Genomic DNA, 27,968 nt, shown 5'->3' on the forward strand with positions numbered 1-27,968 from the left:
GATGGAGGCCACTCCCCTCCAAGCTTGGCCCCCCTCTCCCTCTCCAAACCTCCCTGCCTCTCTAGGAAGTGGAGCTCACTAACCCTTGGGGATGAATGAGTGACGCCTCCCTCCCAGAACACATAAATTCTCTCTGAATATCCTGTTTCTTTCCTATTAATGTCCCAGGTTCGGTTCCCAGAGACGGCAGGGAAGGAGACTCCCCCCTCCCAAAAAGTTCTCCGGGGCAGGGAGGTGGCACAGCCTACAATTCCTCCTTCCTCTCTTTCAATCCTCTGTCGGTGTTACAGGAATTTTTAGAATGATGGGGGGGCATCCTGACACCTGAGTGCCAGACAGGTAGCAATAGCAAAACTAGATCAGTACAAAAGGGGTGATTAACGACATGATCTAAATATCTCTTTTGTATACTTAATTGATGTGTGGTGGAGGTCAAGGGAAGTTGGGGGCAAGCCCTGATGCTCAGCACCCAGACCCTCCCGACGGGGATGTATGTAGGAGTGTAATTTTAGGGGTGTTGTGGGTCTCTTTGGAAAAGTCTTCTGTTGGTCTTCTGATTCAGTGTATCTGCAGAAGTGTGCATGCACACAAAAGCTTATACCAAGAACAAACTTTGTGGGTGCTACTGAACATTTATTTTTTATTTTTTATATATATTTCTACTGTGCCAGACCAACACGGCTACCTACCTGAATTTATAAAACTGATTAAAGTGGGAGCCATCCTTTGTTCTGGGCTTCTTCCAGCTTCTCCCATGTGGTAGGTGGAAGTCCTGTTGCAAGAGTCTTTTGAATAAAGACCAGGCCCACTGGCTGCTGTTTTGCTCCACTATTCCTGGCTGGTGTCTTTGTTTGGTCATCCAAGTGAGCTCAAGGATTTTCCTATAACACGGGGGAGGGGGATATGGTCATGTTTACACCCATTTCACAACATGGGGGAGGCAGGGACATGGCATAGTAGGGTGTCTGCATTACAACAGCCCTGCAAAGTAGACTGGATTTGTGGGGTTTGGAACAGTAACTTACAACAACCCTAAACGGTAGTCCAGTGTCATCATTATGGGTGCCTTTATAAAATAGGGGCTGGTGTTTGAACTTGGGCTGGATGCAGGAAGGACCTTTGTTAAGGTTGAACCAAGGCTGCTGCGGGGATAAAATAAACTTTATGCAAGGCAGTAACCTCAATTCAAGGTTTCTGCTGATGGAGCACCTAGTGACTGCTAGCATGGCAGGGCTTCTGGGGCAGCCTGTGTCTTGCAAGGAGGGTCCCAGCTCCAACACCAGACACCTCCAGTTGAATGCATGAGGTGGCAGAGGAGGGGAAGCCTCTTTGGATCAACCCAAACCATGGGATCCAAGTTACAAGAAAGGCAACTCCGACTAAATGTCAGGAAGAACATTCTGTCAGTTAAGAGCAATTTGACAGTGGAACGATCTCCCTCAGAAGGGGGTGGACTCTCCTTCCTTGGAGGCTTTTAAGCAGAGGTTGGAGGGCCGCCATCTGTCTTAGATGTTTGAGTTGAGATTCCTGCATTGCAGGCAGCCCTGATCCTTTCCCCTTAAAAAGCAAAATACAAACTATACAATAACTTAACATAATAATAAAATAGAAACAAGACAAGAAACAATTATGCTAAAGTTAAACTACTCCCCACCCCAACTAAACATTTGTCCTACCCCAAACAGAAAGTAAATAATAAAATAATATATCATAAAAAACCACCATTCAAGGTGTAGCAAATAAAGAACACTTAAAGCATTTAAAATCATTTTCGCCACTTGCTGCAAAGAGCTGCTCAGAGTATGTGTGAGTGTGGGCCCTGCCCCCTAGGCCTGATGGAGTTGGCTGAAGGAGGGAGCAGTCTTCGCATGCACTCACAAGAGCAGCAATAGCAGCAGTCCAGGTAGCTTGAGATGATAATGTATATATTTATTGCTGTTTAGAACAAAATCTGTACAACTTCTCACTCACTTGCACATGCATTGCTTCTGAATCTAATAAAAGAACCATTTTGCATTTAGCAAAACACACACCTGCTACTATCCTAAGGGAGTCGTGCATATCTATGGCGTGAACACATTTGGAGTACTGTGCACAGTTCAGCATTTGGGACCTTTTAGTTTGGAGAGAAGATGAGGAAGGAGCGACTGATCAGATAGCAGGGAGAAAGAGGATAGAGAAAAGCTCCACCCCCTCATAAAACTAGAACTCATGGAATCCAATGAAGCAGGAAGGGTGGAAGATTTAGGAGAGCGAAAAGAGTGGTCTCCCCCCTCCTCTGCATCCAGCCAGTACATGATAGTGCATTGTGGTCTGCTGTAAGAAGGAGTCCCTCGGATCATGTCCTTTTGCAAAGGTGGAGGGGAGGCTTTCCACCCTCAGGGCCCAGAGGTGGCTCCTGTCTTGGGGCAGCTGGTGGATTTGGAGGAAGTTGACCCTCAGCGCTCTCGGTTTGGGACCTGCCTTCCGCACTATACTCATCCATATTGTTTCTCCCCTGTGCCTTTTTGGGGATAGCACTCTACACGCACTTGTGTCACCATGCCCCCATCAGCACATTGCTTTCAGATGCTCTGGTACGGCCCCTTCTTCCCTGTGCCCCCTTCCCTCCTCATGCAAGAAGTGCAGCTAGGAACAGAGCCTTTCCTGCTTATGCCACTAAACACCCCTTTTATTTCTCCTGCCACCAAATATATCTATGCACAATCCTATATAATAAAGTCCCTGTGCCTCTGCGTCCAGTTCCCTGTGTCCCTGTGTCCGCGCTACTGCGCATGTGCCCCACAGACACAGGGATTGGACGCAGAGACTGCACGCACACACACACACACACTCTCTCTCCCCACCCCCCCACCCCTCTGCCAACCGCTGCTCACAAGCGCCTCACTGCGCAAGTAGGAGGCAGCTTCCTTTGCCGCTGCCGCAGAAAGAGGCCGAATCACGGCCTTCTCCCGGGCGCCCGCTGCCCTCAGTGGAGCGCCCGACGAAGCGGCAGCCGTGGGAGGGCGGCCATGGGTTCTTGGAAACCGCTTGACCGATTCCGCACAAATTTGGACACACCGTTCCTTGCCAATACGAGAGTGTTTGCAGAACCTTAGATTCATAAGATCCCACCCCTAACACACCTAAAAACGTGATTTTCTCTGTAAAAAAAAGTCTAAATATTGCGCCCTCAAGTTGACATCAAAGGAACAGATGGCAAATATTGCCATAATCCCGCCCACTCCTCTTCCTCCTCCTCCTCCTCTAGGCCAAATGGAGGTACTGACTTGCCTGGGTGGGGGTTGGGGGGAGGAGGGGACTGGATGTAGGTCAGGACAGAGTTGGGGATTCACAGGGATGAGCGGGGTGGGGGGAGGAACAGAATAGGACATGGATGGGGCAGTCACAGCGATTAGCCACTGCAAGGTGTGGCAGGGCCAGCTAGTATATCTCTAAATCAAAGGAAAAGGTGAGGGTTTCAAGATTAACTTGGGCATACTGTATAGTACCGGTAGGTGCTTTCAATCTTTCTGTGTCATGATTCCATTAGTGCAATTATAACAGTGGGAGAGTTATGTTGCTGTTCCTATAATATTAATCTAACTAACTCTGCTTCCAAAGCAACACCACCAATCTCAGCTCCACTTTGTGCAACTCTCCATTCCCAGATACAAACATTTCCAACTCCTTCCACCAAACACCAAAACCAGCTCACTCCCCATTCAGCAGCAACACTCCAGACTTACATACTGCCCCTCCTTATCTAACAATACATTAAATATTTCATTATGCTTACTATTGTGAAATGTTACCTTCATTACTTTAAATACATGTCTAAACAACGTTACATATAAACTACGAAAGTTCATATATGCTGCATGCATTTAAGATTGAATTCCTGTTACTGATGTGAAGGAAAGTGTCAATTCAGAGAGAAACATGTTCTGCGCTCTAAATGGTTCCACCCCATGGAATTCCGTAGATGTTTTGGAAAAGCATTTCGTACTAACTACTTCCCTAGCACTTACATGGTTTCCTCCCCTATATGAGTTTGTTGGTGTTTTGTAAGAAGTCCACTCCAACTGAAGAACATTCCACATTCCATGCATTTAAATGGTTTCTCTCCTGTGTGAATCCGTTTATGAATTCTAAGGCTCCCACTCCTACTGAAGCACGTTCCACACACCATGCATTTAAATGGTCTCTCCCCTGTGTGAATCCGTTGATGAATTCTAAGGTTTCCATTATTAGTGAAGCTCTTTCCACACTCCATGCATTTAGATGGTTTCTCCCCCGTGTGACTCCGTTGATGAATTCTAAGATGTCCACTGTTACTGAAGCGCTTTCCACATTCAATACATTTAAAGGGTTTCTCTCCTGTGTGAGTCCGTTGATGAATTCTAAGGCCTCCACTCCGACTGAAGCTCTTTCCACACTCCATGCATTTAAATGGTTTATCCCCTGTGTGAGTCCGTTGATGTCTTCTAAGGTGTGAATTTTCACTGAAGCTGTTTCCACACTCCATGCATTTAAATGGTTTTTCCCCTGTGTGAGTCCGTTGATGACTTCTAAGGTGTCCACTCCGACTGAAGCTCTTTCCACACTCCATGCATTTAAATGGTTTCTCCCCCGTGTGAATCCGCTGATGATTTCTAAATGTTCCACTATCAGTGAAGCTCTTTCCACAATCCATGCATTTAAATGGTTTCTCCCCCGTGTGAATCCGTTGATGATTTCTAAGGCTCCCACTGTGACTGAAGTACGTCCCACACTCCATGCATTTAAATGGTTTCTCCCCTGTGTGAGTCCGTTGATGTATTCTAAGGCTTCCACTGTGACTGAAGCACATTCCACACTCCATGCATTTAAATGGTTTCTGCCCCGTGTGAGTCCGTTGATGACTTCTAAGGACTCCACTCTGACTGAAGCACATTCCACACTCCATGCATTTAAATGGTTTCTGCCCCGTGTGAGTCCGTTGATGACTTCTAAGGACTCCACTCTGACTGAAGCACATTCCACACTCCATGCATTTAAATGGTTTATCCCCTGTGTGAGTCCGTTGATGTCTTCTAAGGCTTCCACTGTGACTGAAGCTGTTTCCACACTCCATGCATTTAAATGGTTTACCCCCAGTGTGGGTTCGTTGATGTTTTCTAAGGTCTCCACTCTGACTGAAGTTCTTTCCACACTCCATACTTTCAAATTGTTTATCCTCTCCTCTTCCCACACTCCATGTATTTAAATGGTTTCTTCGTTATTCCCATTGGATTTGGCCCACCAGAATTTTGACCGCCTTTTCCATTGTCTTCTTTCGACAGGGGGGTGGGGAATCCTATTTGTTTTCTAGGAAGAGAACAAAGGAATATTACACACATCAATTAGCACCTTCTCTTATTTTAACATATCGTATACAGTGGTACCTTGGTTTAAGTACACAATTGGTTCCGGAAGTCTGTACTTAACCTGAAGCGCATTTAACCTGAAGCGAACTTTCCCATGCAAAGTAATGGAATGTGGATGAATCCGTTCCAGACAGGTCTGCTGAGTACTTAAACTTAAAGTATTCAACTTCCGGTCGAGGAGCGCTGGTGTCGAGACGCGTTCGGAGGAGCTCCGCAACCGGAGGAACCTCGGCGGCCAAGAGCAAAGCGTGAGGGGGGGCTAGCGTCAATTTCCCCCCCTCAGATTAAGTGATAGCATGGGGCTATCGCGAAAAGAAAGAAAAGCGGCGCGAGAGGCAGAACTCCACCCTCCTGGCACTGAAGTACGGTGGAAGGGGGGGGAGAGGCGCCAAGCGCAAAACTTACTGGCGGCTCTTCGGCAAGACGCTTTTTGAGGTCTCGACCAGCAAGCGCTGAGGCACTCCGACCAAAGAAGCATAAGAAAGCATAAGAAAAACCGCTAATGACGACTGAGGTGAGAACACGAAGGAGGCGAAGGAGGCGAAGAGAGAGAGAGAGGCGGTAAGGGGGAAGAAAGGTCGGAGGGTTGCCATGTTTTACTGAGAAAGAAAACTTGTAACGGAGAGACTTTGTACGGACTTTTATAAACGTTTAATCAGGGGAAAGCAATCACCAGGTTGTTGCCAAGAGGAGGAAATTTTAGCGAAGCCTGAAACAAGCCTGAGCCGGCACAGGTTAGTGGAGGCGGCAGGCAAGTGGGAGGCGAAAGAGACAAGATCAATTGAAAGCAAGGCAAGACTGGCGTGCGGGAGGAAGAGGAGGATATTTTATTCTATTTTCCTGACTTTGGAGTGGAGCCAGAAAGGCAGAGAATACTAAAAGATGGAGGACAAATTTTAGCAGATTCACGCAGTCCATGGACTTCCCCCTTCTCTAAGGAAGTGAATAGTGGGAAAACTGAGCGACGAAACGCCCACACCTATCGTAAAGAAGGGAGTGAGGAGCGAGGATTAAAGGTGGAGAGCGACATCTAGAGGAGGGGAGGAACTCTCACTTCTAAACAAGCCGATATAATTTAAAACTGTGCCCTACAGGGAGAACTGTTGGAGAGACTAAGCCAGAGATAGGAAGGAAAGTTCATTCTCTGCCTATTGAGTGGAAACCAATGTTGTATTAGCTTAATAGTGGGGAACTCCCAGTGAGAGAGAAGATACCAGGGCATCCACGCGAACAGCGATCCATAAGACCAGCAGCATGAATAAAAATAAAGCCCAAACAACAACGGCAGCAGCAAGCCAAGCTAGGAGACAATCATCATCTCCAGATAATGACGCCTTATCAGACATCAAAGAACTTATTACGGAGATGAACAAATCTCTGAGCGATAAATTAGACGCCGTTGAGTCCAAAATAGAGTCTGTAGAGTCCAAAATAGAACAGAACTCTAAAATGATCACAGATATGTCTGGACCACGGGTGTCAAACACAAGGCCCGGGGGCCAAATCCGGCCCGCCAGACCTCGTCATGTGGCCCGCCGAGCGCCCCAGCCAGCGGGACCCAGCAGTGGGACCTTGCTGCTGAAGCGCTGCACCAACAAAGCGCCGACAAACAGCTGGGGCCGGGGAAATGCTTTTTGCCCCTGGGTCCCTTCGCGCTCTTTTCTGGCGCTGAATCAAGGCGGCGACCCCCCCTCCCCTTTCTTTCTTCCTCTCTCTCGTTCTTATTCTTTCTTTCCCTCTCCTTCCTTCCTTCCTTCCTTCTTTATCTCTGTCTTCTCTCCCTCTTTCTTTTTCTTTCCTTCTTTATTCCTTCTTTCCTACTCTTCTTTCTCTCACCTCTTTTCTTCCTCTCTCCCTCCTGCTCCCTCTTTTCTTTCTTTCTTCCTTACTTCCTTCCTTTCTTCCTTCCGTCCTTCCCAACTTTCTTCCTCTCCCTCATTCTTATTCTTTCTTTCCCTCTACTTCCTTCCTTCTTTCTCCCTTTCCGTCTTCTCTCCCTCTTTCTTTTTCTTTCCTTCTTTATTCTCTTCCTTATTTCCTACTCTTCTTTCTCTCCCCTCTTTCCTTCCTTCCTTCCTCTCTCCCTCCCACTCCCTCTTTTCTTCCTTTCTTCCTTCCTTCCTCCCCTCCCTCTCCCTCTCCCTCTCCCTCTCCTCAGAAACATAGGATGCTGCTTTATACTTCTGGCCCTTAAACCCTGGAACCAGGAGAGCAGCTTCAGTGAGTCAACCTCAGCCAGTCCCTTTGGTGAAGGGTGGTGGCTCACTGGCAGAACATCTGTCCTGCATGCAGAAGGACCCCAGCATCTCCAGGTACTAGTAGCTCTGCAAAGGTCCTGCATGAAACCCTAGCGAGCCTCCACCACCCAGTGCAGTTACCAAAAATCATTTTTCAATAAATTGTACAATAATTGTACATTTGAATATCTACTTGCCATTATTCTGACCATGTTTCTGCTTTCAGAGCTAGTTATTACTTACATTATTACAAAAACAGTAATAATTGAATGCAGTGACAATAATTTATGATAATAAAGAGTGGACACATAGTCCTACAGATACAACCGGCCCTTTGAGGGTGACCAAACTGCTGATGCGGCCCCCGATGAATTTGAGTTTGACACCCCTGGTCTGGACAAATAGCAGAACTAAGCACCAAAAATAAAGAGCTGGACAAAGCAGTAAAAGAAACAAACCTGAAAGTAAACAAACAGGAGGAGGCTATCAAGAAAGTGGTGCAGGAGACTAAAGAACTGAAAAGAATGCAAAATAAAGAGGATGATAGAAGGGACTGGAGAAAAAGGTGTGAAGAATTAGAGGACCAGATGGCATTAATTGAGATGAGGCAAAAGGCCCTTCTTCTCCGAATGAGAGGCGTCCCAGAGGCCCAAAATGAACAGATCGAAGAAAAAATGGTGAAGGAGCTGGCTGCGTGGCTAAAAGTAAAAGAAGAGGACTTATGGATGGATGTGGACAAAATCTACAGAGTGAGGATGGAGAAAAAGAAAAAGCTGACGGGAGACTGCATGGTCCATCTGAACACATCATTACTGAAGGATAAGATTCTACAAAGGAAGAAGAAAGAGGACCTTGTAATAGATGGGAAAGTGATAGCTATCTACAAAGAAATCCCGAAAAGATTTAGACTGAAAAGACAAAATTATAAAAGCTTGACAGATGCCCTGAGGAGAAGAGGAATTTGGTTCACCTGGGAGTACCCAGAGGGTTAGACTTTTTTTTACAAGGAAAGAAGGAAGACAATAAAATCAGCCGAGGAGGCGGAGAGGTATAGTAGAAAGCTTAGGAATGAAATAGGAGGGGAGGAAGGCGAGAGCAACACTGAAGAAGGGCAAGTAGAAGGATAGAAGTGGGAGGGGGAAAGAATTGGTTGTATATCCTCCTTTTCTTTTGGTTTTGTGAATTTCTTTTAGGCTCTAAGGGGGTGGTTCGTGTTCAGAAGTTGCCAGAATAACATAACGACATAACATAACGATACAATAAGTCTCCTTTTTATTTTATCTACTTTCCATTTTTTGGCGCAGTGTAAAGTGTGAGTATATTTTGGCTGGTCTGAGTTATTAAAGTGTGATATTAAAGTGATGAATCTAAAGGTGATCTCATGGAACGTGAACGGTCTGAATAATAAATTGAAGAGGAATAAGGTAGAACACATTCTAAAGAAAGGGGTTTGGGATGTGATCTGCCTCCAAGAAACGCATGTAGCTAACAGACACAAGAGAGTTTTAGACAATAAAAGGTTGGGAGAGGTACACACATCGCTGGATGAGAGAAAGAAGAGGGGGGTAGCCACTTATGTAAGGAAAAATATCAAGACAGAAAAGATCCTCCAGGATGAAGAAGGAAGAATGGTAGGTACAAGGTTATACTTACCAGGCGGTAACGTGATAGTGATTAACATCTATGCACCTAATGGATGCAAATCAGGTTTTTTTAGAAAGTTGAAAGATCAGATGGGTAAGATAATAGAAGAGGAGGAAATTATATTAACGGGGGACTTTAACAGGGTCTGGAATGCGAAACGGGATAGAACAAGTAAAGAGAGAAAGAGTAGTGGAGAATTACCAAAAGAATTTCGAGATTTAATAGATGAGTATGAATTAAAGCAGGGGTCCCCAGACTACGGCTCCCGGGCCGGATGCGGCCCAATTGGCCTCCCAATCCGGCCCGCGACGACCCCCGCCGCCTGCTGCCGCCGCCCGCTCTTACAGCGCGCGGCGCGGCGACGATCTTCAAAATCGGCAAAAAATCGCCGAAAATCCTTTGTGCGCATGCGTATGACCCCAGAAGAGGTCATTTCCGATGCACTTCCGGGTCGGGGGAGGCCCATACGCATGCGCACAAGCGATTTTCGGCGATTTTTTCCGACCATGTGCGTGTGCGCACGGGCACGCACTCCCCCGCCCTCCGGCCCGCTGCGCGCGCACTCCCCTGCCCTCCGGCCCGAAGCCCGGTAAGTCTGGGGACCCCTGAATTAAAGGATGGTTGGAGAATAAGAAATCCCAAGGAAAAGAAATTCACCCACTACTCAGGTCTCCAAAAGTCGGCAGCCAGATTGGATATGGTGTGGCTATCCGCAAATTTGATGCTAAAAATAAGGAACAGTGAAATTTTACCAAAATCAATAAGCGATCATAACCCGGTAATGGTAAGTCTGAAAGAGAAAGAAAGAAGGAAAGGTAGGTGGCGAATGGATGAAGAGATACTAAATGACAAGGTGTTCGTCGCAAAGGTGAAAAAATTACTGACGGAATTTTTTCAAATAAATACGAGGGAGGACACGGATACAACAACAGTCTGGGAAGCGAGCAAAGCTTTTGTGAGGGGCATTTATATTCAACAGAAAAGTAGAATTAATAGAGAGAGAAGGGAAATATTTAAAAAAAATAGAAAAGGAAATAGAAGAAAAGGAGAAGGAATTGGGAAAAAATCCAAATGAGACAAAAATAGCAAACCAGATCCAAATTTTACAGAATAGCTTGTCAATGGTGATAGGGAATGAAATTGAAAAGAAGATAAAATGGGCAAAACAAAGACAGTTTGAATTAGGAGGGAAAGCCGGACGCCTTTTATCATGGCAATTGAGGAAAAAACAGGAAAACAGTTTAATCACAAATATTAAGGAGAGAAAAATTGGACCAAAGGGGAAGACATTCAAAAATGCTTTTGGAAATATTATAAAAATTTATACAAAGAGGAAGATATAAGTGAGAGAAAATTAGATAATTATTTTAGAAATCTAAATTTGACCGAATTAAAAGATGAAGAGAAAAAAGAGTTAAGTACCCCAATATTAAAGGAAGAAATATTCGGCGTAATAAATAAATCAAAACAAGGAAAGTCTCCTGGGACAGATGGATTAGCAAGCCAACATTATAAAAATTTTAAAGATGAAATAATAGAGATATATCAGAAACTTGCTAATGAAATCTTGGGAAAGGGAGTATTTCCCAAATCCTGGCAACAGGCATTCATCGTATTAATCCCAAAAGATAATAATAAAAAGGAGGAAGTTGGAAATTATAGACCCATATCCCTCCTGAATTCGGATTATAAAATTTTCGCATTGATTTTGGCAAATAGATTAAAGAAAATATTGAACAGGATATTAGGCAATGAACAGCAGGGATTTTTGCCCAAACGTAAAATGTGTAATAATATGAGAATACTTTTAGATGCAATTGAGTTCCTTGATTGGAATCCGAGCCAAAAAGTAGCCTTTGTTTTCCTCGACGCTGAGAAAGCGTTTGATAATTTGATCTGGAAATTTATGAAGAAAGCAATGGAGGAGATTGGGATAGAGGGGAATTTTTTAAGGGGAATAAATGCGATATACAAGGAGCAATCAGCAAGAATAATAATAAACAGCGAAGTCACAGAATAATTTGAAATTAAAAAAGGAACGAGACAGGGATGCCCATTGTCCCCCCTCTTATTTATCTTATCAATAGAATGCCTGATAAAGGAGATAAAAGAAGATAGAAATATCAGAGGATTGAAGGCTAGGAAGAGTGAGATCAAACCTAAGGCCTTTGCAGACGACATCTTGATAATATTGGAGGACCCAGCAGATTCTGTGGAAAAGTTGAAATCAAAATTAAAAAACTACGGAGAGATAGCAGGATTTAAGGTTAATACAGGGAAAACAAAAATGATTGCTAAAAATATGAGGGAAAATGAAGTGAAGAAATTAGAATTGGTTACAGGCTGGGAGGTGGTAAAAAAGGTAAAGTATTTGGGAATAATAGTGACTAAGAACAATGTAAACCTATATGAAAATAACTATAGAAGGTTGTGGAAAGAAATAAAAAAAGATTTAGAGAAATGGGATAATCTACACCTATCAATAATAGGAAGAAACTCAACAATAAAAATGATGATATTGCCAAAAAAATTATTCTTGTTTCAGATGTTACCAATTATCGGGAAAACTGAGATCTTTAATAATTGGAGGAGAGATCTAAGTAGATTTATCTGGGGTAAAAAGAAACCCAGAATCCAATTTAGATTACTAACAGATAGCAAAGAGAGGGGAGGATGGGGTGTACCGGATTTAAAATTGTATTATGCTGCAGCAAATTTGTGTTGGTTAAAAGAATGGATCGTGTTAAGAGAATAGAGAAGTATTAGATTTAGAGGGGTTTAGAAACTCTCTTGGTTAGCATGCATATCCCCTACAAGAAAACGAAAAGATCCACAAGGAATTCTCAGACCACGTGATTAAAAATTCAATATTTAAGGTATGGTTGGAATACAGGAAATTACTAGAACCAAAGACACCGTGGTGGGCATCACCTTTCGAAATGACGGCCCTGGGGCGGGGGGAGGAAATAAAGAAAGATGGATAACATATCAAGACCTGATAAAAGTGGTAGATAAACAATATATTCTGAAACCATATGAGGAGGTTAAGAATCACTGTGCAAGCTGGTTACAATATAATCAAATACAGAGTTTACGAAACATAAGGGAATTGGCTTTCAGGAAAAAAGATCAAAATTACAAGAAATGTTAATCGAAAACGGGGGGAAACAATTGGCAGCAATATATAAATTTCTGTTGGAGTGGAATCTAAAAGATGAGACAGTTAAAGTTGTTATGGTAAAGTGGGCACAGGATTTTGGCAGAGCTATTGATTGTACACAGTGGGAGAAATTATGGATAGAAAGTATAAGATTCACAGCTTGCACAGCGATCAAGGAAAATACAATGAAGATGGTATATAGGTGGCACTTAACGCCAGAAAGAATAGCGAACAGGTTCAAATAAGTGCTGGAAGTGCCATGAGCAAATAGGAACGTACTTGCATTGCTGGTGGCAGTGTAAAAAACTACAAAGGTTTTGGAACATAATTTATGAGAAGTTAAAGAGGATGTTAAAGTGCACATTTGGAAAAAAAAACCAGAGTTGTTTTTGCTAAGCATGGTACCCGAGGGCATGCCCAAAGACAGGAGGAACATCTTACTATACGCGGTAGTAGCGGCTAGGACTCTTATAGCACAGAGATGGAAAGGGGAGGAGACACCGACAGTATGGGATTGGCAAAATAAATTAATAGAGTATACGAATTTAGCAAAGATGACAGCTTACATAAGAAACACCCCGAAACAAAAAATTCAAAGTGAATGGAAACTACTAGAGGAATATTTAATAAAGGAGGGATTAAAATCAGAGTTGGTGATATGCTTAAATTAAATGCCGTACAAAGAGACAACACACATTAGGTAAAAGCAGGTAAATTTACCCGGAAGTGGACGGGGATGAAAGTTGGAACACAACAAGTAAAGAGAAGATTATATTATAAATACCAGTATACAGACAATCAGAAGTACCTTTATTTTTATTCTTATTTGTATCTGTATTTTTCATTATCTGTATCTTTTTTGTTTCCCCTCCTTATTATTATATTATGTTTGATAGTAGATGTATGAGTTATGTTGTGATTTATCAGATTTTTGAGTTAGTATATATATGCATGTATGTATATATATGCATGTATGTGTATATATATATATATATATATATATATATATATATATATATATATACACATACATTCTTTTTTATCATTATTTCATTAGCATATTTATGTCAGTATGTTTGGAATCATAATTTTTGTATGCATGGATAGGTTTTTGCTTAAGTTCGAGTTTTGGTTTATGTAAATTTATGTATAATGATTTTCCGTACTTTTCTTTCTATTTTTATGGCCCTTTGGGGCTTTCTTTTTGCCTTTTTCTGGTTCTTCTTGTCTTCCTTTAACATGTAATTTTAAAAATTATGAAATAAAGAATTTTAAATTTGAAAAAAAAATAACTTAAAGTATTCAAACCGAAGCGTACTTAAACTGAGATATGACTGTATTATCTCCTGTCCTCCATATGTTACAAATTTTTAGGAAAGGCAACTGAAATAATGTCAAATAATGGTAATGCATCATCAGCCTTTCCTGACCCTCAATCAACATTAATGAAGCCGCATTATCTTATAATACGGTTGAACTGTGGGGTTTACTTTTTATAAAAAGTGGTTTCTCAGATGAAAGGGAGCTGCTCTATGTCCATGAACCTGCCCATTTTTCATCAGGGTCCTAAATTCACCATGAAGTTCTTCATCCTCTGCACAATAATCCTCCACCCCTGCTGAGTGTGGGCATATTGGGTTTATAGGGTTAGGGTCTAGATAAAAAATAAAAATAAAATAGAAAAATTCCTTCCAGTAGCTCCTTAAGAGACCAGCTAAGATTGTCATTGGTATGAGCTTTTGTGTGCATGCACACTTCTTCAGATACACTGAAACAGAAGTCACCAGAGCCTTATATAAAGTGGGAGGGTGGCAAGGGGATTACTCAGAAGGGTGGTGGGAATGGGTGATTGGCTGATAGGTGTGGTAAACCTGTTGACGACCACAGATAGGTCTAGATACCATAATCCCTGGGAAATTTCTAAAGAACCCTTAAGATCCAGTTCGATCAACTCCCAAATAACACTGAGCACTAGAGTAGCCATTCTTAACTGTGGGTCCCCAGATGTTGTGGGACTACAATTTCCATCATTCCTAGCCATCAGGGCCAGTGGTCAGTGTTTATGGAAGTTGCAGTGCAAGAACATCTAGGGATCCAAGGTTGAGAAATGCTGCCCTAGAGGAACCTTCTATGCTGAGGTGAGGCATCTCTGACCCTCCAGATGTGGTTGGACACAAAGTACTACCTGCCAAAGCAAGGGTGGCCCATGGCCAGGGATGATGGGAGTCTTATCTAGTGGGACACACTTTTCCCATCTTCTGAAAATGCTGATTATCTGTATTTCATTTCCTCCTTCCTCCATGATCTCCAACATCTTCCTGATATAGTCCAACTGCACACATTCCCAAATCATCCTGCACCATTGACTTCCCAAGGCTGCTGTATTGTGTCTTGGACACTGGCAATGGAACCACACCTTCCACTGGATGAGAGGATAGAGGGTTAAGTCAGGACAGGCCAAATGACACTCAGCTCAGTCCCCTCCTTGCCCTTCTCTGCCTCTGCTGCCTGAAGGGGCTGCCTCAGTCTCCCTAACTGTGGAGCAGGCCCTGAGAACAGCCTTCTCTCTGCCCCTGAAGTATAGGAAACATGACAAACAAGACCTTGGAGTGTCACCATGGAGCATAACAACAACAACAACAACAACAACAACAACAACTGTTGTAAGTCACTTTGGGCTGCCCTGGGCAAGAGAAAGTGACTAATAGATTCAATAAATAAATAAAAATAACAATTGCTGTAATGATTACACAGGCTTGGGGGGACCCCACCCATTTCCATAGCAATCTTCCCAAAACCTTTAATCCCAAAGACCTCAGAACCTGATATAGTGGGAATAATGGAAACCTGGTGGAATGGAGAGGAGTGGGGAACAGTTATCTCTGGGTAGGAACCCTTTAGATGTTTCTTCACAGAAAAACAGGCATATGGGTGAGACTGTAATTGCCAAGACAAAAGCCTCAAAGGGCGGAAATAATAGAATGGTTAGACTTTCTATAACACCCCCAGCGCCCCATGCAGCAGCTGATCCGGGACTTATGGCAGGGCAAGGCCTGAGCTTCAAGGGAGGAGAGGGTGGGTGGATCGGGGCTCCTGTTCAGGGATCTATCCCTGGTCGACTTGAAGTCATGGCAGATTCCTGGGCAGCAGGGAGAAGTCAAGGAAGGCAGGCTCTCTCTCTTTCTCCAAGATGGCTTCGATTCCTCCCTCGGGGATGCTTCACTCAGGGCCATCTCTAGGCCTGGACTGGGTGGCGCAATGCAGCAGGGCGTCTGGCCACCAGGGGAGGAGGACACGCTCCCAGATGGCGAAGGTGACACCCGCGATAAGGAGGCCCCTTTTGGGACATCGCAGGCAGCACTTTGGTAATCATTTTTCTCTCTCTCTCTCATTAAAAAGGGGCTTGGGTTAAGCTGTGAGGGGATAGGTGAGGAATGGGTGAGGTGCAGAGAAAGGGGAAATACAAGTGCTCCTGTAATTTAAAAAAAAATTCTTTTTCTTTGCATTTCCAACACTGATTGATTTTGATTTATACGTTTTTTAAATAATTTATGATTACCAAATCCACCCGGGTACTGAGGCAAGGCTTGGTGGGTCTCTTTTGTCTAGAGCAGGAGGGCCGAGTTTGGGGGTGCCTGCTCTAAGCTAAGATGTTGTCACAAAAGATAGGTGGCACTACAGATACAGGTGAGCAGGTAGAGGAGAGAGGAGGGAGACAGGGTGGGGTCTCTATCCGGGCCTCTCTCGCCTACAATAACCCTTCCATGGACTCCCTCTCTCTAGACCAGGGATGTCCAAAGTGCGTTTTGGGGGCCTAATCTCTCTGCATACTAAAAAAGGTCAACAACGTTGGTTGGCCCTCATGCATGTTCATGTCATTAAATCTGGCCCTCTTCAAAAAATGTTTGGGCACCCCTGCTCTAGACAAAAGAGACCCACCAAGCCTTGCCTGAGTTCCCGGGCGGAGCCAGGAGCGCCCCAGGGATTCCTGCCAGGGGGAACCCAGAACATGCAGAGGGTCGCGGAATTGAGGCCTCGGTTCAAGTCCCAGCCCTGCTTGGGGATGGGGGTCCTCTGCAGCCGGATTGCATGGATGGGGGCCTCTACAGATAGCGCCCAGGAAGTGAGTTGTTGTTGGGGGGTCTCTGCCCCCTTTCTCTCCCTGCTCATCGCCCCCTTCCCCGCCCTGCAGCCCTACCTTTTTGTCCTCTCTGCTCCCCCTCCCTTGCTCGCTATTCTATTCCGATTTCCGCCAGGGGGAACCGAAATTGAACCACGCAGAGGGTCGCAGAATTGAGGCTCAGCCCTTCCACAGAAGGAAGGGGGAGGTGGGAGCACTCCCATACTTTCATTTTATCCCTCCCCCTCGCCCCAATTCCTGCTCCCCCTTCCCAGCTGCCCTACAGAACAGGGTCAGGAACATTACATCCTTCTCCCCCTCCTCACAATCCCAACCCCCCCAATACATTGCACCTCTTTTTCCTCCTCCTCCTCTGCAGACCTGCTCCTCTTCCGGAAATGTGGATGGAGGCCCCTCCCCTGCAAGCTTGGCCCCCTCTCCGCCTCCAAACCTCCCTGCCTCTCTAGGAAGTGGAGCTCACTGACCCTTGGGGCGCCGCCCTCCCAGACACATAAATTCTCCTCCTTCCAAACAAGCTCAGAATATCCTGTTTCTTTCCTGACAATGTCACAGGTTCGATTCCTGGAGGCGGCAGGGAAGGAGACTCCCCCCTCCCAAAAAGTTCTTCGGGGCAGGGAGGTGGCACAGCTTACATTTCCCCCTTCCTCTCTTTTAATCCTCTGCCGGTGTTACAGGAATTTTTAGAATGATGGGAGGGGGGGCTGCCCCTCCAGTACGCAGTGTGCCCCCCCCTTCATTCACACACACAATGTCTCCTCAAAGCCCCACATAACGTTGTTCTGTTCAGGAAGGAAATGGCTACCAAGGGGGGAGCTTGGGACATGAGCGAGGGCAACCATGACCCCTAAAGCGTGAGCCCAGGTTTTCAGCAGCCCCTCTGCATTACAACAGCCCTGCAAAGTAGACTGGATTTGTGGGGTTTGGAACAGTAACTTACAACAACCCTAAACGGTAGTCCAGTGTCGTCATTACGGCTGCCTTTTTAAAATAGGGGCTGGTGTTTGAACTTGGGCTGGATGCAGGAAGGACCTTTGTTAAGGTTGAACCAAGGCTGCTGCGGGGATAAAATAAACTTTATGCAAGGCAGTAACCTCAACTCACTGTTTCTGCTGATGGAGCACCTAGTGACTGCTAGCATGGCAGGGCTTCTGGGGCAGCCTGTGTCTTGCAAGGAGGGTCCCAGCTCCAACACCAGACACCTCCATTTGAATGCATGAGGTGGCAGAGGAGGGGAAGCCTCTTTGGATCGACCCAAACCATGGGATCCAAGTTACAAGAAAGGCAACTCCGACTAAATGTCAGGAAGAACTTTCTGGCAGATAGTTAAGAGCAATTTGACAATGGAACCGTCTCCCTCAGGAGGGGGTGGACTCTCCTTCCTTGGAGGCTTTTAAGCAGAGTTTGGAGGGCCATCTGTCTTAGATGTTTGAGTTGAGATTCCTGCATTGCAGGGGGTTAGACTAGATGACCCTTGGGTTTAGCCTCCAACTCTACAATTCTATGGCCGTTTTCTACAGATCCTTAGGTAGTCCAGCATCCTGTTCTCACAGTGACCAACCAGATGCCCCTTTTGGGAAACCTGCAAGAAGGATCTGAGCATAGGAGCAGCCATGGGTAACCATCCCCTCCATGAATCTTGTGAAGCCATGCGGATCGGGGCCCACACATTTTGACCTGATACATTTTTCTGCCTGGGGCGACAGAGAATCCTAGAATTGTAGAGCTGGAGGGACCCCCAAGGGTCATCTAGCCCACATATCCCCCTGAAATGGAAGAAGGCAGCACACACATTCACTGGTTCCAGCTTGGGGGGGGGGGCTTGGTTTTATTCTAGCTCCACCAACTGATGTGATTTCAAGATTTGCAGAGGAAAAAGTTACGAAAAAAAGATTTTAAGGCTTATTGCTCACACATCATAAACTGGAAAGTGACACTTGCAACTGTATCTTATTTTTCCTTCTTTTAATAATTTCAATGTGGGGGGGGTGGAGAAATTTTTTTTGGCACTGGGTACCACCTGACCTTAAGGGACCCAGGTGGCGCTGTGGGTTAAACTACACAGCGTAGGGCTTGCTGATCAGAAGGTCGGCGGTTCGAATCCCTGCAACGGGGTGAGCTCCGGTTGCTCGGTCCCAGCTCCTGCCCATCTAGCAGTTCGTCGATACAAGTAGATAAATAGGGACCACTCCGGCGGAAAGGTAAACGGTGTTTTCGTGCGCTGCTCTGGTTCGCCAGAAGCAGCTTTGCCATGCTGGCCACTTGACCCGGAAGCAGACAAACGCTGGCTCCCTCGGCTTATAGAGCAAGATGAGCGCCGCAACCCCAGAGTCAGACACAACTGGACCTGATGGTCAGGGCCCCCTTTACCTTTACTTTTCCTTACCACCTGACCTTGCTATGCCACTGCTTAGAGCAGCCCCCCTGCCTGTGCGAAGCGGACGTGAAGGAGCTGCCTTTTGCCTCTTGCTCTTTGGGGCTCCGTCGGGGACACCTCCACCCCGCCAATTGACTGGGGGAGTTGCTGGAAGAGGAGATTTGCACATGACTTGCATTGCGGGGTCCTGGTGCGAGTTCTGCGGGGGTCTGCACCCCATAGCAGAGGCTTGAAATGGGGGCAGGAGGGGGGTTACTCCAGAGGGGCGGGGAGGGTCAAGCTGTGCGACCTTCATGCCCCGGAGAAGAGTCTTTTCAGGGATGGGGGTCTTTTCCGTGCCGCTGCCGGGAGGGAACCTGAAACCTTTTCAGGAAAGAAAATGAATTATAGAGCTGGTTTGGAGGGAAGGAACATTATGTTTCGGGGGTGGGGTGGGGAGCAGAGGAAAAATCCCTTTTTGCCACTGATTCCTCCCCTGCCCCATTACTTCTGTGGATCAGAAGAGTGGGAGAAGGGCTGCGGGGGGGGGGGAGACTCAGCCTTGTGGGTGAGGGGAGCCAAATACATTTGCTGCCTGAGAGGAGCCAGAGAAGAGTGCTTCCCCCAAAGCAACTCTACTGGGACACTGAACAGTCACCTGGGGACAACTATCTTCTCCCCACCAAAGAAGAAAGACACAGCCTCTCCAGCACTGTTTTATGGATTGGGGCAACTCTGTGACTTCTGTGTTATGGAGAGAAAATGGGGTTTGGTATCTAAAGCGCTTTCCAACATCGCTGGAGTCTAGCCCTGCGGATGCTGGATTGATCAGAGAAGGCAAGACCAGGGGTAGGCAACCTAAGGCCCGTGGGCCAGATGCGGCCCAATGGCCTTCTCAATCTGGCCCACGGACAGTCCGGTAATCAGTATGTTTTTACATGAGTAGAATGTGTCCTTTTATTTAAAATGCATCTCTGGGTTATTTGTGGGGCATAGGAATCCGTTCATTTCCCACCCACCCACCCCAAAATATAGTCCGGCCCACCACATGGTCTGAGGGACAGTGGACTGGCCCACGGCTGAAAAAGGTTGCTGACCCCTAGGCAAGACCATAGCCAAGCAATGAGTAAGCAAATCAGCGGCCAGAAGGCCTGGTCATTTATTTATTTCATCCCTTCTCAATCTCCAAAAGGAGCAAAAAAGAAAAACGTCCAGGACAAAAATTACATGAGTTTTTAAAAGTTCCCACAACGCACATTTCTCAGTGTGTCATCTAAACATTACAGGTATGTCACAGAAGAGGAGTGGTGTTGGGCAGAAATCTGTAATCCAGACATGCCCTTGTCAATCACACTTTATTTCAACATCCATCTAACACAAGGAAAATATCCCCTCCCATCATTTAGCCCGGACACTGAGATCTAGCCTGTGTCCGATCTGATTCAGAGTGAGTTTTCCGCCACTGGCGCTCTAGCTGTCTCCGCGATTGTTTCATCACCCTCAGCTCCGGGGAGAATCAGGGGCTGTCCGGGCTCCATGCAATTGGAGAGGGCGCTTCGGAGCCAGACAGTCAATAGCCCTGGTTAACTCCATATTCCACCGGGTCACCAGGGAATCAGCTGAAAGGCCATCAACATGGGATAAAGAATCCCCTACCATTCTCTGGAAACCATTTGGATCCATTAAGTGGTGCGGGCGGACCATCCGAATTGGTCCCACCTCCCTGCAGGGGGGAAGGGTCGCGGAAAAGTTCAGTTGCACCAGGAAGTGATCTGACCATGGCATTTCTTTTGTTTCACTTTTACTTAGTGTCAGATCACCTACGTCACCAGAGGTGAACACCAGGTCCTCTGGCCCGTGATCACTGAGATCGGGTGTCCCAGTACATCCCTCCCTTTGGAACCTGCCCCAGCCATCCTGTCGACTGAGGCCCCCTCCCAGGCAGCCCTGATCCTTTCCCCTTAAAAAGCAAAATACAAACTATACAATAACTTAACAAAATAATAAAATAGAAACAAAACAAGAAACAATTATGCCAAAATTAAACTACTCCCCACCCCAACTAAACATTTGTCTCACCCCAAACAGAAATAAAATCATAAAATCATATCATATCATTAAAAACCACCATTCAAGGTGTAGCAAATTAAGAACACTTAAAGCATTTAAAATCATTTTCGCCACTTGCTGCAAAGAGCTGCTCAGAGTATGTGTGAGTGTGGGCCCTGCCCCCTAGGCCTGATGGAGTTGTCTGGAGGAGGGAGCGGTCTTCGCATGCACTCACAAGAGCAGCAACAGCAGCAGTCCAGGTAGCTTGAGATGGTAATGTATATATTTATTGCTGTTTAGAACAAAATCTGTAAAACCTCTCACTCACCTGCACATGTATTGCTTCTGAATCTAATAAAAGAACCATTCTGCATTTAGCAAAACACACACCTGCTACTATCCTAAGGGAGTCGTGCATATCTATGGCGTGAACACATTTGGAGTACTGTGCACAGTTCAGCATTTGGGACCTTTTAGTTTGGAGAGAAGACGAGGAAGGAGCGACTGATCAGAGAGCAGGGAGAAAGAGGATAAAGAAAAGCTCCACCCCCTCATAAAACTAGAACCCATGGAATCCAATGAAGCAGGAATGGTGGAAGATTTAGGAGTGTGAAGAGTGGTCTCCCCCCTCCTCTGCATCCAGCCAGTACATGATGGCGCATTGTGGTCTGCTGTCAGAAGGAGTCCCTCGGATCATGTCCTTTTGCAAAGGTGGAGGGGAGGCTTTCCACCCTCAGGGCCCAGAGGTGGCTCCTGTCTTGGGGCAGCTGGTGGATTTGGAGGAAGTTGACCCTCAGCGCTCTCGGTTTGGGACCTGCCTGAACCTCCTTTGATTTATGTAGGCCCCTGCACGGCAAGGGGTTTTTATTTTACAGTATCCCCCCCCCCCAAATCCACAAGACACAAATAAATACCATCCTTCAAAACGTCATGAGATACACCGGGCATGGAGGGGGAGGGGGACACAAACTGAATAGATCATGGATCGGGACACCTGGGGGCAGTCACAGGGATTAGCCACAACAACGCGCCACACCCACAAACCCCACCTCCTAGGCTTTACCATCTTTCTCCAAAAATAAGACACCGTCTTATATTTATTATTCCTACAATAACCCCACATTGGCTTATTTTCAGGGGATGTCTTATTACGCGTCCAGCCTTACCTCTTCCTTGGGGCCCTCCAGAACTGTGCCTATCACTATGTCTTATTTTTGGGGTATGGCTTATATTGCACAAATGCTTAAAAATCCTGCTATGGCTTATTTTATGGGTATGTCTTATTTTAGGAGAAACAACCGATTGTAAGCCTTTGTGAATTTAAAAAAACACACAACAACCACCATGCACTTTCTCTCCCCAGTTTAAGTCCTCAGATATTTGCAGTGGCCACCCCCCACCCCATTTACAATCCCCTACCTTCCCCTTCCCGCTTCCTGGGTTTTTTTATGGAACTGAACAACTCGGGTACTTCAGAACGCGCCTTCTGTTGCCAGGCCCTTACAGGGCCCGGGCCAGATAGATAAAGTGGCCCTGTTTTTAACCCTTTTGTTACTTTTTTCATTTTACTGATTGTGAATATGCTGACCGAGGCCCCCTTTAGATTCGGAGGCCCGCGCCAAGTGGCCCATATGACCCCCCTCCTTCTGTCTGGGCCTGTCCCGGGTTGGGATTCTTTAAGAAGTTCTCTGGATCCCAGGGCGCATCATCACCCCCGATCCTTAATCTAAATATATAGAAATGTTCACGATGCGTGCACAGGGGCCAATGTATGGAGATACAGGGGGGAGGGGGCAACAGAGGGCTCAGACAAAAGTGCATGCTGGGAAATAGAACCCAGAACCTAACAGTTCCTTATCAAAGGGTGGGGACAAGGAATGGAGATACAGGGGGGAGGGGCCAACACTCCCCAGTGGAAACAGAAGGAAGGGTATCCTACCGAAACACAGGGATGAGCTGGGGTGGAGGGAGGAGGGGCAGGATACGTCATGGATCGGGACAGGGTGGGGGGGGATCACAGGAAGAAACACAGCAACGCGTGGCCGGGTCAGCTGGTATATATATAAATGTAGAAGGTCCATGTTTGTTATAGTCCAATGTTCTTTGAAACCGGTTGCCCAATTTCACACAAATTTGGACACACTGTTCCTTGCCAATACGAGTGTTTGCAGAACCTTAGATTCATAAAATCCCACCCCTAACACACCTAAAAACGTGATTTTCTCTGTAAAAAAAGGCTAAATATTGCACCTCAAGTTGACGTCAAAGGAACAGATGGCAAATATTGCCATAATCCCACCCACTCCTCTTCCTCCTCCTCCTCCTAGGCCAAAGCCTTTACAGACTAGGCCAAATGGAGATACTGATGTAGGTCAGGACAGTGTTGGGGGATTCACAGGGATGAGCCGGGGGGGGGAGGAACAGAATAGGTCATGGATCGGGACGGGGTGGGGCAGTCATAGCAATTAGCCACTGCAAGGTGTGGCAGGGCCAGCTAGTACATCTGTAAATCAAAGGTAAAGGTGAGGGTTTCAAGATTAACTTGGGCATATAGTACAGGTAGGTGCTTTCAATCTTTCTGTGTCATGATTGCATTATTGCAATTATAATAGTGGGAGCTATGCTGCTGTTCCTATAATATTAATCTAACTAACTCTGCTTCCAAAGCAACACCACCAATCTCAGCTCCACTTTGTGCAACTCTCCATTCCCAGTTACAAACATTTCCAACTCCCTCCCACCAAACACCAAAACCAGCTCACTCCTCATTCAGCAGCAACACTCCAGATTTACACACTCCCCCTCCCTATCTAAAAATATATTAAATATTATATTATGCTTACTATTGTGAAATGTTACCTTCATTACTTTAAATACATGTCTAAACAACGTCACATATAAACTACAAAAGTTCATATATGCTGCATGCATTTAAGATTGATTTCCTGTTACTGATTTGAAGGAAAGAGTAAATTCAGAGAGAAAAATGTTCTGCACTCTAAATGGTTCCACCCCATGGAATTCGGTAGATGTTTTGGAAAAGCATTCCGTACTAACTACTTCCCTAGCACTTAAATGGTTTCTTCCCCTATATGAGTTTGTTGGTGTTTTGTAAGAAGTCCACTCCAACTGAAGCACATTCCGCACTCCATGCATTTAAATGGTTTCTCTCCTCTGTGTGTCCGTTGATGGATTCTAAGATTTCCACTCTGACTGAAGCTCTTTCCACACTCCATACATTTAAATGGTTTCTCCCCCGTGTGAGTCTGTAGCTGAATTCTAAGGTTTCCACTGCGACTGAAACTCTTTGCACATTCCATGCATTTAAATGGTTTCTCTCCCGTGTGTGTCCGTTGATGAATTCTAAGGCCTCCACTGTGACTGAAGCTCCTTCCACATTCCATGCATTCAAATGGTTTCTCTCCTGTGTGAGTCCGTTGATGAATTCTAAGGTGTCCATTACGACTGAAGCTCTTTCTACACTCCATGCAGGTAAATAGTTTCTCTCCTGTGTGAGTCTGTTGATGAATTCTAAGGTTTCCACTGCGACTGAAGCTCTTTCCACATTCCATGCATTTAAATGGTTTCTCCCCCGTGTGAGTCTGTTGATGACTTCTAAGGAGTCTACTCTGACTGAAGCATGTTTCACACTCCATGCATTTAAATGGTTTCTCTCCTGTGTGAGTCCGTTGATGACTTCTAAGGCCTCCACTGTGACTGAAGCTCTTTCCACAATCCATGCATTCAAATGGTTTCTCCCCCGTGTGAGTCCGTTGATGACTTCTAAGGAGTCCACTCTGACTGAAGCACGTTCCACACTCCATGCATTTAAATGGTTTATCCCCCGTGTGAGTCCGTTGATGTCTTCTAAGGCTTCCACTCTGACTGAAGCACGTTCCACACTCCATGCATTTAAATGGTTTCTCCCCCGTGTGAGTCCGTTGATGAATTCTAAGGCCTCCACTGTGACTGAAGCTCTTTCCACAATCCATGCATTCAAATGGTTTCTCCCCCGTGTGAGTCCGTTGATGTCTTCTAAGGACTCCACTCTGACTGCAGCTGTTTCCACACTCCATGCATTTAAATGGTTTCTCTCCTGTGTGAGTTCGTTGATGTTTTCTAAGGTCTCCACTCTGACTGAAGTTCTTTCCACACTCCATACTTTCAAATTGTTTATCCTCTCCTCTTCCCACACTCCATGTATTTAAATGGTTTTTTCGTTATTCGCATTGGATTTGGCCCACCAGAATTTTGACTGCCTTCTCCATTGTCTTCTTTTGACGGGCGGGTGGGGAATCCTATTTGTTTTATAGGAAGAGAACAAAGGAATATTACACACATCAATTAGCACCTTCTCTTATTTTAACATATTTTAACCTCGGTCTAAGTACACAATTGGTTCTGGAAGTCTGTACTTAAGCTGAAGAGCACTTAAGCTGAAGCGCACTTAACCTGAAGCGAACTTTCCCATGGAAAGTAATGGAATGTGGATTAATCTGTTCCAGACAGGTCCGCTGAGTACTTAAACTGAAAGTATTCAAACCGAAGTGTACTTAAACCGAGATATGACTGTATTATCTCCTGTCCTCCATATGTTACAATTTTTTAGGAAAGGCAAATGAAATAATGTCAAATAATTGCAATGCATCATCAGCCTTTCCTAACCCTCAATCAACGTTAATGAAGCAGCATTATCTTACAATAGTATTAGGGTCTAGATAAAAATAAAATAGAAAAAATTCCTTCCAGTAGCTCCTTAAGAGACCATCTAAGATTGTCACTGGTATGAGCTTTTGTGTGCATGCACACTTCTTCAGATACACTGAAACAGAAGTCACCAGACCCTTATATATAGTGGGAGCGTGGCAAGGGTATTACTCAAAAGGGTGGTGGGAATAGGTGATTGGCTGATAGGTGTGGTAAACCTGTTGACGACCCCAGATAGGTCTAGATACCATAATCCCTGGGAAATTTCTCAAGAACCCTTAAGATCCAGTTCAACCAACTCCCAAATAACACTGAGCCCTAGAGCAGTCTTTCTTGACCTTGGGTCCCCAGATGTTGTGGGACTACAATTCCCATCATTCCTAGCCATCAGGGCCAGTGGTCAGTGTTCATGGAAGTTGTGGTACAAGAACATCTGGGGATCCAAGGTTGAGAAATGCTGCCCTAGAGGAACCTTCTATGCTGAGGTGAGGCATCTCTGACCCTCCAGATGTGGTTGGACACAAAGTACCACCTGCCAAAGCAAGGGTGGCCCATGGCCAGGGATGATGGGAGTCTTATCTAGTGGGACACACTCTCCCCTTCTTCCCCCTCTTCTGAAAATGCTGAATAGCTGTATTTCATTTCCTCCTTCCTCCATGATCTCCAACATCTTCCTGATATAGTCCAACTGCACACATTCCCAAATCACCCTGCACCATTGACTTCCCGAGGCTGCTGTATTGTGTCTTGGACACTGGCAATGGAACCACACCTTCCACTGGATGAGAGGATAGAGGGTTAAATCAGGACAAGCCAAATGACACTCCCTCCTTGCCCTTCTCTGCATCTGCTGCCTCCTGCCTAACGGTGGAGCAGGCCCTGAGAACAGCCTTCTCTGTGCCCCCCGAAGTATAGGAAACAGGACAAAGAAGACCTTGGAGTGTCACCGTGGAACATAACAACAACAACAACAACTGTTGTAACAACAACAACTGTTGTGAGTCCCTTTGGGCTGTCCTGGGCAAGGGAAAGTGACTAACAGATTCAATAAATAAATAAAAATAACAATTGCAATAATGATTACACAGGCTTGGGGGAACCCCACTCATTTCCATAGCAATCTTCCCAATAGCTTAAATCCCACAGATGTGAGAACTGATATAGTGGGAATAATGGAAACCTGGTGGAATGGAGAGGAGTGGGGAACAGTTATCTCTGGGTAGGAACCCTTTTGATGTTTCTTCACAGAAACACAGGCATGTGGGTGAGACTGTAATTGCCAAGACAAAAGCCTCAAAGGGTGGAAATAATAGAGTGGGCACCCTCCCTTTCCTCTTTCCCCCAATGGTTAGACTTGCTATAACACCCCCAGGTCCATGGGGTCACGAAGAGTCGGACACGACTAAACGACTAAACAACAACACCCCCAGCACCCCATGCAGCAGCTGATCTGGGACTTATGGCAGGGGAAGGACTGAGCTTCAAGGGAAGAGAGGGTGGGTGGATCAGGGCAGACTTGAAGTCATGTCAGATTCCTGGGCAGGAAGGAGAAATCAACGCAGGCAGACCCCAAGTCTCTCTTTCTCCAAGATGGCTTCGATTCCTCCCCCAGGGATACTTCACACTTCCTCCCTCAGCCCCCCAACTTCCTCTGCCCTCCCGCCAAATCTCTCCCAATCAGTGGACTTGTGGCAGGTAGGGGGGAGAGGAGGGAGACAGGGTGAGGTCTCTATCCAGGCCTCTCTCGCCCCTCCAATAACCCTTCCATGGACTCCCTCTCTCTAGACCAGGGATAAAATCATAAAAAAGGTCAACAACTTTGGTTGGCCCTCATGCATGTTCATGTCATTAAATCTGGTCCTCTTCGAAAAAAGCTTGGGCACCCCATCTCTAGACCAGGCATCCCCAAACTGCGGCCCTCCAGATGTTTTGGCCTACAACTCCCATGATCCTTAGCTAACAGAACCAGTGGTCGGGGAAGATGGGAATTGTAGTCCAAAACATCTGGAGGGGCCGAAGTTTGGGGATGCCTGCTCTAGACAAAGGAGACCCACCAAGCCTTGCCTGAGTTCCCGGGCGGAGCCAGGAGCGCCCCAGGGATTCCTGCCAGGGGGAACCCAGAACATGCAGAGGGTCGCGGAATTGAGGCCTAGGTTCAAGTCCCAGCCCTTGGTGGCCCTCCCATTTCTATTCCCTCAAAGGCCGGGAGGGGCGCAGCAAAGGAGATCTTGCAATGCAAACTCTGCCGGTGCTCCCTCTGCAGAAAGGCTCCCCCCTGTACCCCCCCCAC

General features: G+C 45.9%; 2 protein-coding genes across 2 annotated transcripts in view; both read right to left on the reverse strand.

Moving 5' to 3' along the window:
- LOC118081428 (zinc finger protein 91-like) overlaps nucleotides 1–778 on the reverse strand; it is a 41,870-nt gene extending 41,092 nt beyond the window's left edge. Inside the window, exon 1 of the mRNA XM_060270827.1 lies at nucleotides 690–778. The gene's annotated coding sequence lies outside the window, so the exon portion shown is untranslated. The remainder of the gene's footprint in view (nucleotides 1–689) is intronic.
- On the reverse strand, nucleotides 690–27,950 carry LOC132591613 (zinc finger protein 729-like). The gene is made up of 2 exons (XM_060270930.1): nucleotides 24,050–27,950; nucleotides 690–5,234 (listed from the first exon to the last, which is right to left on the reverse strand). The coding sequence occupies exons 1-2, from the start codon at nucleotides 25,129–25,131 to the stop codon at nucleotides 4,007–4,009; spliced, it is 2,310 nt and encodes a 769-aa protein (XP_060126913.1). The 5' UTR covers nucleotides 25,132–27,950; the 3' UTR covers nucleotides 690–4,006.
- Between the last annotated feature and the right edge of the window lie 18 nt (nucleotides 27,951–27,968).

Source organism: Zootoca vivipara, chromosome 2 (assembly GCF_963506605.1).
Source record: "Zootoca vivipara chromosome 2, rZooViv1.1, whole genome shotgun sequence".
Lineage (NCBI taxonomy): Eukaryota > Metazoa > Chordata > Lepidosauria > Squamata > Lacertidae > Zootoca > Zootoca vivipara.

What these genes read in the sequence shown, in the direction of transcription:
- LOC132591613 (XM_060270930.1), bottom strand. Translation starts at nt 25,131, where the DNA reads ATGGAGTGTGGAAAGAACTTCAGTCAGAGTGGAGACCTTAGAAAACAT. An exon ending in ACTCATATAGGGGAAGAAAC is followed by an intron (nt 5,235 to 24,049) that starts CATTTAAGTGCT and finishes GGAATAACGAAG; the next exon opens with AAACCATTTAAATACATGGA.